This window comes from Camellia sinensis, chromosome 4, assembly GCF_055761805.1.
Source record: "Camellia sinensis isolate YWXY chromosome 4, ASM5576180v1, whole genome shotgun sequence".
NCBI classification, from domain to species: Eukaryota; Viridiplantae; Streptophyta; class Magnoliopsida; order Ericales; family Theaceae; genus Camellia; species Camellia sinensis.
This window is the reverse complement of record NC_138964.1, coordinates 166238229-166250233: the sequence shown is the minus strand read 5'-3', so window position 1 is coordinate 166250233 and position 12005 is coordinate 166238229. Positions and strand designations below refer to the sequence as shown.

At 38.5% G+C, this 12005-nt stretch overlaps 1 protein-coding gene across 2 annotated transcripts; it reads right to left on the bottom strand.

Annotated features, from left to right (window-relative positions):
- Window positions 1–1533: 1533 nt before the first annotated feature.
- EMB2453 (Tetratricopeptide repeat (TPR)-like superfamily protein) lies at window positions 1534–9875 on the bottom strand. 2 transcript variants are annotated; one of them, XM_028233606.2, is made up of 3 exons: window positions 9221–9875; window positions 7540–8788; window positions 1534–1788 (listed from the first exon to the last, which is right to left on the bottom strand). In XM_028233606.2, exons 1-2 carry the CDS (start codon window positions 9680–9682, stop codon window positions 7673–7675), a joined length of 1578 nt encoding a protein of 525 aa, XP_028089407.2. In that variant the 5' UTR covers window positions 9683–9875; the 3' UTR covers window positions 1534–1788; window positions 7540–7672. The 2 variants fall into 2 exon arrangements, with proteins under 2 accessions (XP_028089407.2, XP_028089414.2); XM_028233613.2 differs by having other exon boundaries at window positions 7540–8780; window positions 9221–9837.
- Window positions 9876–12005: the final 2130 nt, after the last annotated feature.

Sequence of the window (12005 nt, the reverse complement as noted above, 5' to 3'; positions counted from 1 at the left end):
TTCGTATATTTGGTTGTTCAAACTATTTTTCCGAGTGAATGCGAAATTGACTCTGAAAGAGGCTTTAGCAACACGGTAGTTGAAAATATTTTCAAAACATAGTTCTTTTGTTTTCCCTTTCTTTTTGTAGTCAGGTGGGGTACTCAGGTTTCCTAGTTTGAAACCCCACGCCATTTATCTCTCTTCTCCAAAATATGATAACTATGTTAGAAATGGAAAGCCCCTCTTTGTAGACATATTCAAATCTCTCTCTCTCTCTCTCATGATTTAGCTTTATCATTATTATTGATCTTAACTTCTCGCAGCACAATAGCTTCCTCAAGGTCTTCAAAATCAAAAGAAGCTCCTTGCTGATTATTGAAACAAAGAAATTATTAATAACCCATGTCAGGCATTAAACCAGTCAATCCAATTCTATGACTTCTAGTCAAACCATGATTCTCGTGCTTCTGCAATTCAGAAATGATGAAAATCATTTTCCAGGGAAAGAAAATAAGAGAGAAAATGAATGAAAGTTGCGAAACAAGAGCATAGAACAACTAAATATATGTAATTTTTCTATGGAGTTCTTGAGAGACAAAAGTCCTCTTCTGCAGTAAAACTCAACAAACAGAAACACAAGAAGTGGAAAAGATCAAAGCTTTCTCAGGTTTTTCGAATTGCACTTGCCGGTCGACCTACCGGACGTCCTGTGTTTTGATGAAACACCGTTGGAGTGACTAATATCAGATAGAGGAATTTATCATATTTTTACTCAAATTTGATAAAATTTTTGATGAACCGTTGAAAATGCCCTTACTCTAATAAATGGAAACCTTACCTTGCTTTTTTGTCTCTACTTGGGGCATTTAGTGACTTGAGGCGAATTGTCAAAGTGAGACCTTTTGATATATAAGTTTTAGCAGTCAGAACTCGTGTGGCTCTAGGGTGTTTACAAATTGGATTGGTTCCAGTTGAGAGTAAATCAGGAATTGTACTGGTTTTTACGGTTCAAAAATTAATTGAGAGTTTCCATTTGCATCTTTTGTAATTGTTGGTGCAATTAATAAAAGTTGAATTTATTCCTGTAAATTGATGTGTACTCTATTATTTGTTAACCTCACTCTGTGTGCGCGCACGTGCACAAATTGGCCAAGACCAATTGTTAGATCTTGGTGCCAACGCAGGCTAAAACTTGTGACTGATAATTAGTGTTCTGACACCTAGTATGGTTAAAGATGGATTGGTGTTGACATGAATGTAGTCAACTTGTTTAACTAAATGCTTTAGCTTGGAACAAAGGGTGCTTGCTGGACAAACTTGAATCGTCCTCTATTATTTCACTGTCATTTAAGGACACTTTTAAGGCTGAGTATATTTTTGCATTCAAATTTGTAGTGTTCAACTTTTTTTCATGGACCAAGTAAAGCTTCAATAGCCTGCATGCATTCCCTATTCTCTCTCCTATTGCAACCACAAATTGAAATCACAATCTCATTTGGCCATTTGCAGCCAGATGTTCTAAAAAACCCATTCTTTTGAAACAATACAAAATAGTTTAAATCATCTTCCATGAGTATTTTATTTTATTTTTTATTTTTGTTTACAGTTACATGGCTTGTGCATTTTCAGTAGTAAATATTAAAATAAACTACAACTTGCTCCAACTGCACCTCACCATCAACCTCACCACAAAACCTTTGTTATGCGAAACCATTGATGATTATGATATGACACGGATATGATACAGATCACATTGGTTGTACATATCAAGATCTGAATGTTCACTTGCTGAAGACTTCTTTCCACCTGTAAGAAGAACAAATATTGAGTATTGAGCTTACTTAGTAGTCTAGTATAGTATACTATACACAAATCAAATTCTTATACCTATTAAAAATAAGGACATATGTGGACTTGGGTGATGACCTCACCTATTACTTATCTCGGTGATTATAGTGATGGTTTGTTTGGTTAGACAAACTTCAACATGCAATCTTTTGATGTGAAACAAAGGCCCTCTATATCACGTATGTATGCATGTCTGTATTTGAGGAAAGCAAACAACGATGTGCTCTTCAATCTCAATCAAGAGGCTAACACCCTAATTTTTCATGACCCCCATGACACAAATTCTAAATTCTATGGGCTTGGAGTGATAAAAACACCTCATACATTGAGACATGGTGCTAAAGGGATTGAGCCCAATGTCAATTCTCCAGCTGTTTTTCTAGGTTTCACTTGAACGCTAGAGCTTCAACACACACACACATACACTCAACAATTGCTAATATATTTATGATTCAAAACCAAAAATACAGATAAAAATAGGTTTGAATTTAACAATTGGAATTTAGGAATGTGTCATAGGTACCTAGTACATTTTGACTAAGTTTAATTCTTCAAAGAATGGCAAAATGAAATAGATTCACATGACAAAATATGACATAAATAAACTGTGCTGTCATTTGGCCCCATATATAAAGGCTGACCAGCTAAAAAGTCATGACGGCAATGAATATATATGTATATATATTTTCTTGCCAAGTAATTACATGGGGTAGGGAAATTGTAGCCACCATCATAAGCCATTATGATGTTTCACAGATGAATTTCAGCCCCCACTGATACCCTTATATAGAAGCCATTGAAAGTTCGAAAGCTGAAATTTTGTGCATATTTTGGTTAGGCTATCAATGATTTGAAAATTACAATGTAAAGAGTTTGTGATGCATTGCACTAAAAAGAACATTTTGCCTGGACTTTATCAGCATACGTATTAATCCGAATTAACTGGAAGTTTTGTATATGAGATACCAAAGAGGAGGAAGAAGACAACAAAGTAGAAGAGCACGAGAAGAAAATGAAGAATCTGATTTGACATTATACTCAACCAGATCAATTTGGCAATATTCTGCTTCTATTTGTCAATGAAGGGATCAATCTTCCTTTCCTTCTTCTGCAGCAGTGCGAGGCAGCAGCCTATCATTAGGGCTCCCATATTGTCCCTTTAGGGGCTTCAGCCCTTGGTTGAAAGAGGCTCAATGGCGCCTATTTGGCTGAGGAAGGGCTTTGTTTTGGGACTGTTAGTGGAATGGCCTACTCTTTTTAAAATAAAGTGTGTTTGGACATAGGACTACTTCACGGATTGTCAATCAAACCTACGATTCGAGGCAGCAAATCTCAATCTATATAGAATATCATCAAGTACAAGTACAAAAGGAAAATCTACAAGATAAGTGAAGCTGACTGTTACAGAGCAACCACACTGAAGAATAGTCTTGGACTGTGCTTGGGGTGAAAAAGAACAGAAAGGAGTATCAACTAGTATAGCAAGGTGAGAAAAGCTGTGAATTTGCAGATGACACTAGTGCCTTTGAGAATATTATGTAATTATGGAATTAGGTTAATTGTGAATATTCGATTGATTATATAGGGTTATTGCTGCTTTTCTTCTTAACCGCATGCCTACTTCCCTTCTTTCTCGTCGGTCTCCTTATGAGGCTTTGTTCTTCTAAATTCCTAATTACTCCCTCCTTCGTGTGTTTGGATCTGCCTATTTTGTCCTTCTTTCCTGCAAAGATCGGACCAAACTTAGTGCTCGGTTTGTCCTATGTGTCTTTTTGGATTATAATCCTACTCATAAAGGTTATCGGTGTTACGACCCTATTTCCCATTTTCTTTATGTCTCCCGTCATGTTTCTTTTCTCAAACGTCTACCTTACTTTCAGCTTCCTCCTACCACTGCTCCAGTTTCCAAAAAAGATTTGGTTCATATTGATCTATTTCCTTCTGAGGTTCCTCTTAATGAGTACATTTCTACTGTTCCCCATGACCTTACTCCTTTTTCTCCTCCGTCTCCCCAGCCTGCTCCTTCTCCTCCTTCGTTGTTAGTTTATTCGCGTTGCCAGGCTCTCCTTCCACCAGTTGTCTCTACTCCTACTGCTGATCCTCCTGCTTCTGACGACTCTGATCTTGCTACACACCGATATCCTACTCAAGCACGTCATCCTCCAAACAGGTTGGGTTAGTCTAATACATGTTTTTCTACTTCCTATCGTACTTTTTTGTCTGCTATTCATTCTTTTTCAGAACCTCAGTCTTACAAGGAGGCCTGTTAGGATTCCCATTGGAATCAAGCTATAGAGGATGAGTTGTCTGCTTTACAGAAAACTAGTAGTTGGGAGTTGGTTTTTTTGCCTGCTGGTAAGAATCTGGTTGGTTGCAAATGGGTCTACAAAGTCAAGACTCATTCAGATGGTTCTCTTGAGTGCTACAAAGCTCGTTTGGTTGCCAAAAGTTTCTCACAGGAGTATGGTATTGATTATGAAGAGACCTTTGCTCCTGTTGCCAAGATGATTACTGTCCGTACTTTGATCTTTGTCGCTGCTGTTCGTTCTTAGCCTCTTTATCAGATGAATATTAAGAATGTTTTTCTTAATAGTCATCTCCAAGAGGAGGTTTACATGCGTCCTCCCCCTAACCTTCACCATTCCTCTGGACAGGTTTATCACCTTTGGTGTGCTCTGTATGGTCTGAAATAGTCTCTTCGTGCTTAGTATGATCACTTTCAGACTGCTGTTACTGCACTTGGGTTTCATCCTTGTACTCAGGACTCTACTTTATTTCTTCTTTACACCTCTACTAGATTTGTTGCCTTATATATGTGGATGATATGATCATCACTGGCTCTGACTCTTCTGCTACCTTTGAGATCAAATAGCATCTTTTTCGCACTTTTGAAATGAAGGACATGGGCCCCTTGCGGTATTTTCTTGATATTGAGGTAGCTTCTTCTCTCAAGGGCTATTTTCTCTCTCAGGCCAAGTATGCCAATGAGGTTATTCATCGTGCCGATCTTACTGACACTAAGATTTCTGATACCCCCATTGAACTTAATGTGAAGCTTACCCCTACTGATGGTGTTCTTGTAGATGATCCTACTTCATATTGAGAGCTCGTGAATTGCTTACTCTATCTGACGGTTATTCGCCTTGATCTTGCCTATGCTGTTCATGTGGTTAGTTAGTTCGTTTCTGCTCCTCGTTCTACACATTGGGTTGCTTTGGTTCGGATTCTTCGCTATCTCCAAGGTACTATATTTTAGGGTTTACTGTTGTCTTCTATTTCATTTTTGGACTTGATAGCTTATGCTAATTCTGATTGGGCTGGTGATGTCACTATCGCAAGTCCACTTCTGGCTTCTGCATGTTTCTTGGTGATTCCTTGATTTCTTGAAAGAGCAAGAAACAGACTGTTGTTGCGCGTTCCACTGCCGAGGTTGAATACCGTGCTATGACTCATGCCACTGCTGAGATTGTTTGGCTTCGTTGTCTCTTGATTGATTTAGGTGTCCCTCAGTCTTCTCCGACCACCCTTTACTGTGACAACCGCAATGCTATTCAGATTGCACATAACACTGTCTTTCATGAGCAGACGAAGCACATTGAGATTGATTGTCATTTTATATGTCAGCATCTGCAGTTTGGCTCCATCTCCTTTCCTTTCGTCTCGTCAGCACTGCAACTAGTTGATTTCTTTACGAAGACTCACACCACTACTCAATTTTAGTTTTTTCTTGGCAAACTTCCAATATTTTCTGTTAAAACACTTTGCGTTTGAGCGGGGGTGTGAGAATATTATGTAATTATGGAAATCTATGTAATTATGGAATTAGGTTGATTGTGAATATTCGATTGATTGTATAAGGTTATTTCCTATTCTAGATTAGGTTTAGGATTCCTATAAATATTAGTTGTAATATTTGTATATACAGATATTAGTTGTAATCTTTGTATATACAGAAATATTTATAGGAATCCTAAACCTAATCTAGAATAGGAAATAACCTTATACAATTAATCAAATATTCACAATCAACCTAATTCCATAATTACATAGATTTTCATAATTACATAATATTCTCACAGTGCCAACAAGGCAGAACCAGTTTTGCAATGACACATGAAGTTTGCAAAGGGCATGGACTGCTCAACCTATGAAGTAAAGACTCCAGAAAATCAAAATTATCAGCTTCTTGAGATGCCAATTTTCTAGTTCATGAGCTGTCATTTTTGTAAGGAAACTGCAGGGTATCCTCCTTCAATATTTCCAGGATTCATATCCTGCAGTAACCTTGTATTTATGCTCTCTTTCAGTTTCCATTATCAGGATAGCTCAGATGCTGGTATATTTTTGTTTCTCTTTTCTTTATTTCCTGTGATTGTCAAATAACAATCTCCTAAGACCCTAAAATAATTATATTGGAAAAGTTGTTCACGCCTCAGGACCAAATTATCAGAAGTTATATGAAGTGAATGGCAACAAATTCTATAATTTCTACAGAAAGAAAAGAGCTCCTTGAAAATGCATTAGATTGTGTCAGCCCGGAGGCCAAAATTCATTCATCAAACTTCACAATATAATTATGATGTTTTCAGGATTTCTTTGTTGTACGTTGCAACTGGCTTATAATAATCTGAACAAAATTTCAAATCTAGAACAATTTTCAGTAATGGATAGTTCGTGGGTTATTAAAGTTGTCACTGTCTACAGTGAAAGTTTATGAAATAAAACATATTTTAAATTTTATGTTAAAGTCCATGAGTTACACAATCACTGCAATGAAAAGATTCTACAAATGAGAACTCCCGCTTAGGTCCCAAAGAAATTCAAGGTGTAAGGCCTTTAAATTAAGCAAAAAATTTAAAATCCAAACGAATAGCAAACAAAACTGTACTAAGAATTCACAGGATGTGCCCCTTCATTTTCATGTACGGATTTGCATAGGGATTTGTCAAGGGAATGTCACCATTTTCATTTTCATATAAGGATTTGGAATAAGGTAGTGCCTCTTAAAGTTAAGGTCTTTATGTAGACATTGGCTCATAATAGTATCATGAGATTATGACGTTTTAAAAAAAGCACACCTAATTGCAATCTGTGTCTTCAATGGTGTATTATGTGTAAAGGGGATGAGAATCTTTAGATAACTTACTTTTGCATTGCTCATTGGTTTCATCTTTATGGCATCAGATATTTCAAAAGGTGGAAATTTGTTGGGCTGCGGTGTGTTGGCAAATGCTTTTGATCAATTGCTAAGGTTTTGGGTGCAATGATAAAGCAATATTCTCATTGGATTGTATTTTTTATGCAATTTTTCTGTTATTTGGTTGGAGCATAATGCTAGGATCTAGGAGGATTTGATTGAAGAGGTGGATTCTTTATGGGATAAAGTCTGTTACAAGTTTTCTTTTTGGGTTTCAGTCTCCACTTCTTTAGAGGAATTCCACTTCTTTTGATCTCTAGAGATACAAAACTAGTGTGCGATTTGCAGTGCGATGACTCCTTATTTTCCCGTTTCTCTTGTACTTTTCTTCTTTTCTAATTATATTTCTTCTGTTGTCAAATAAATAAATAAATAAATAAAAGGGAAGAGAAAAGTGACAAAATCCGAATCTTTTTTTTTTTTTCATTTTCCCCTTGCGTTCTCCTTCCCAAAACCAAGATCCAAACATGGCCTCAGTGACAAAGAAGTCATGGAAAAGCAAGAAAACATACCAGAAAAGTTGAGAAATAAACACTCGGTAGTCCAGTGACCTGCTATTGAACCCACCAGCTGTTACAAGAAAATCCTCTCAATGTTAAGCTGGTTCAAGAAGAGTCTGTAACCAAAATTGTCAACTACATGAACTTATGCCTTGACACTATTTTTTAGCCTACTCAAATCACTTTGGTTGCCAGAAGTCACTAAGCTAGCTGGTAAAGACCCAAAGGCTCCCAAAGCATCCAGGAAGAACCTCTTATTAGGGATTATAGCATCTTTGTCCATATGCACCAGCAATTTTTGTAAAAGCTCCTTCATGTTGGCTTTAGTGTAAGCCTTGTATAGAAGTTTATATGTAGAGGAATCTGGAGAAACCCCAGTATTATTACGTGTACTCTCAAACAACCTGTCTGCTTCCAATGGTAATCCATTCATGCAGTAAACATCAAGCATGGCATTAAGAGTAGACACCTTCATCTCCTTCCCAGCTGCCATCATCCCATCAAATATTTCCCTAGCCCTTGAAACACAATCACAAAACCCATACATCATAATCAAGCACTCATAGGTAATGAAGCTTGGGGTGTATCCCATATCAGTCATTTTTTGAAAAATAAACTCTGCTTTTTCCCTAAGCCGTGCTTTCCCATAGTTTGTGATCATCGAATTAAAGGTAGGAAGTGTTGGTTTCTCCTTGGAACGCAATAAACTCTTAAAGACTTGTTCCATTTTATCAAATTCTTGCTTCCTCCCATATGCATCAATCAGCAAATTAAAAGTGATGGCATCTGGCTTACACTGATTACTCTTCATGCGAGAAAGCACCAACTCCATTTCTCTGATCATCCCATTCTTCCCATATGCATCCATCACACCATTGAAGGTGAAGATATCAGGGCTAACAATGCTCTCATCGAGATCTTTGAACAAAGCATTAACTTGATCAATGTTTCGGGCCTGAGCAAAAGCTCTAAGTAGAATATTGTACGTTACAACGTTAGGTCTACACCGTTCCATTCCCTTCATCTTGTCAAAGTACCCAAGAGCTTTGGCCAAAGCCTTGGATTTCTCTCGAGAGTGAAGGTGGGCAGTGATGAGTGCATTATAAACTGAAGTATCAGGTCGGCACCCACTATTACGCATCTCTGAGAAGAGCCACATGGCCATCCTAGTTTGGCCTTTCTTTCCCATAACTGAGATTAATTTCGAATAAACGCCATTATCAGCTATATACCACCGTTGCTTTTGCATCCACCTGAAGACCTAAAAATATGAGATACATAAGAAAGCGAAGCAACTGTTTGTTGAAGTCAATACGAACTCCTACGTCTAACTTATTAATTCCCCAATTTAGCCAATTCACCGAAATAACAAACCCTCTCTACCATTTATAGTACTGCTTTTAAAATCATCGGCAAAGCAAGCAATACAAATTGTAAACTTGAGATTTATGAAACTCATTACAACCAATTCATCAATACGGTAACCAGACACATAGGTTGTGGTACTGGTAACTTTTACAAGTTAATATGAATGTAATAAGGGCAGTAATGGTTGAAGCTTTGAACTAAGCTAGTGTTTTAGGAATGGTTGACTAAAAAAAAAAGAATAAAAAATACATTGCAAAGATCACAAAATCCAGCAGAAAATGAAAAAATGCACAAGTTTGATTGAAGAGAGAAGAAAAGAGTTAACCTCAAGGCAGTGAAGCCAGTTATCAGTCTTGCCAAGCTCTTGAAAGAGAAGAAAACAGTGTTCCATTCTGAGAAACTTGGCGTACTTGTTAAGTGTTGAGAGTAAGGGGTTCTTCTTGTCATGGAAATTCCTGAGAAGCAAACGAACCATCTCTTCTGTCTCCTCCGACCTCTTCTCTGCCATGGAACCCGATTTCCTCTTGCTGCAATTGGGTGCTGATACTGGTGCTGCTGCTGCTGCTCTTCTTCTTCTTCTTCTTGGAATTGTTGGAGGAAGACATGGCTGCTGCTGCTGCTGCTGGGCAAGGGTGTAGCTTGGCCAGGTAGAGGTAGAGGTAGAGGTAGAGGTAGAGGTAGGTTGGGTTGGGTTTTTGAAGGGAAAAGCAGGAACAAAAACAACATATGAGATTTGCAGAGAGCAACAAGAAGAAGAATATGATGAATTTGGGATGAACATCATCATCGATGATTATGCATTTGTGTTGTGGAAAACGATTCGGTGAATTGATCCCGCCGGCCTCAATCGAACACCACCCCACTCCCACTCCCACTTCCACTCCCACACCTAACCTATGCCTATGTTTGTTTGGCTCTAGTCCGTCCCACCCATCTTTGTTTGGTCAGGAGTATCACTGAGGAGATTTAACGCCTAGGTTATTTTAATTTTTTTTATTATTTTAGTAAGTTAAAATGATTATATTTTTTTATAATTAAATGTAATGTTTAAGAGGAAAAAAGTGAAATAATTATAAATTTAATATGATATTTCATTTTATTGATTATTTTAATTTATTTTATTTTTTTATAAATTTTAATAAAAAAAATTCAATTTTTCACTTCTCAAATCCCTAACTAGCAATTTGGTAGCACTATCAAACCAGTAATTTGGTAGCACTACCAATCTAGGGTTGTGATTAGAAATTGATTTAAGAAAAATTTATGTTTTTTACAAAAAAATAATTATAATATTAAAAATCAAAATAAAATATTAATTTTATATATTGATATTATATATAGTATTACTAATCCGATAGTGTATAAATACACACTTTTTATTCTACATCTCCAACCTAATATCGCTACAATAATATTAAAGACTTAACAATTAAAACATTATTCAAAATTAATCACCATCACACAAATACCCACCCATCCATTCAAGAAATTATAGGTGGATATGTTTGGGTTTCCAAACTTTTCCCTACCCTATTGTAGGGGGGTTCAAGGTTAGAGGGGTGATTAGAGAGTCAAAATTATGCTAATGGTCCACTGATGGTGGAAGTGGCTTGAGAATGAACAGCAGCAACTATCTGGAAGTTGGAGAGTCTGTAACTGGGTAAAGGTGAAGCAAGTGGCACAAGAAGAAGTGTATGGCAGTACCAAATTGGGCAGCATCTCCCCAAAATCCCCAAATTTACTCCCCTGAACCATGGAAAATGGGTCATATTTATAGGCTTTTCCTTAGTACCAAGTGGCCAATTAGAGAGAAGACATGTGTTTTAGAGGATCACATGGAATATTTTGCCTTAAGCCACCAGGCTGAAGGTGCCACGTATTCCTCTGCATGTATTGTGTACTATCTGTTTGCTTCCGCAACTACCTTTTTGAACTTTAGCAAGTGTAGTTGCGTCGGGAGTGCTGGGTGCGACAACTCCCTTTTGGGCCTCAGTAAGTGCAGTTGTAGCAGGAGTTTGTCTCTGCACTTGCCTTTTCAGCTTGAACCTCAGCAAGTGCACTTGCAGCAGTGAAACTTGCCGCTACACTTGCCTTCTCAGTTCTATTTGGCCAGTATATGCATTCTCAGGACTCTATTAGTCTGCTATCGACTATGTTCGTACTCACCTCAGCGAAGCCTCCACCCTTAGCCACCTAACCACAAACTCTCCAGCTTCCCAGGGCGAATGCCACAACTAAGCCTGCTATTAACCATGTTATGCCTTAGTACCAAGCCCAAGGGGGCTTCCTTAGTCCTGCTTATGCGACCAAGGCAGGTCCATGACCTGGGTAATAGAAAGGGGAGTCCCTTATGCTCGGGTTACCCTGCTCTCACCTTCGCGAGGTTACCGCGGTAAACTGGTATTTCTAGGCCTGCTATCAGCTCCAACCAGTAAGTCTTGAGGCCTGCCATCAGCACCAAGTTAAATAAACTGGGGGGCCTGCTATCAGCTCTAGGCCAGTAATGCCTCGGGGCCTGCCATCAGCGCCAAGCATTAGCTCCTACTTGTAGAGGGAAGCCTCTCGCAAAGGCTGCTATCACCTTAGCAGGGTATTCCCTCTGCAACTTAGTTACTACGGTAGTAGTTGCTGTAGTAGTCGTTCTTGCAACAAGTTCAGGTGGCATGACCGAAGATATTAGAGATGGCGAAACCGACAGAATGCCTTCGCAACGTGGGCGCTATAAGTATTGCCTCAGTAACTTAGTTGCCTCGGTCTTCTCTTTCCTTCGGCCACTCCAGATGATCGTGACACCGATATTACTTGGAATGGCGGCGGGACCGAAGATACTTGGATTGGCGTGCTGAGACAAAGTGCCTCAGCAACTTTGCCGCTACATATGTCCCCTCGATAACTTCTAGTGGTGGCAGAACCGAAGTTAATAGGAATGGCGGCACTGAGACAAAGTGCCTCAGCAACTCTGCCGCTACACATGTTCCCTCGGCAACTTTGCCGCTGCAGGTGTTGCCTCTGCAACTTGACTTGAGCATTATTTCTCGTTGAGTCTATCTGGAGCCTTGGTGGGTCGGACCTGCCTCGGCCCACTTGTTGGCCCATTTCCCTTGGGCTTT

Excerpts from the sequence above, each read along its gene's own strand:
- EMB2453 (XM_028233606.2), bottom strand. The coding sequence starts at position 9,682 with ATGATGATGTTCATCCCAAATTCATCATATTCTTCTTCTTGTTGCTCT. Across the intron at positions 8,789-9,220 it reads ACTGGCTTCACTGCCTTGAG|GTCTTCAGGTGGATGCAAAA; the intron begins GTTAACTCTTTT and ends TCATATTTTTAG.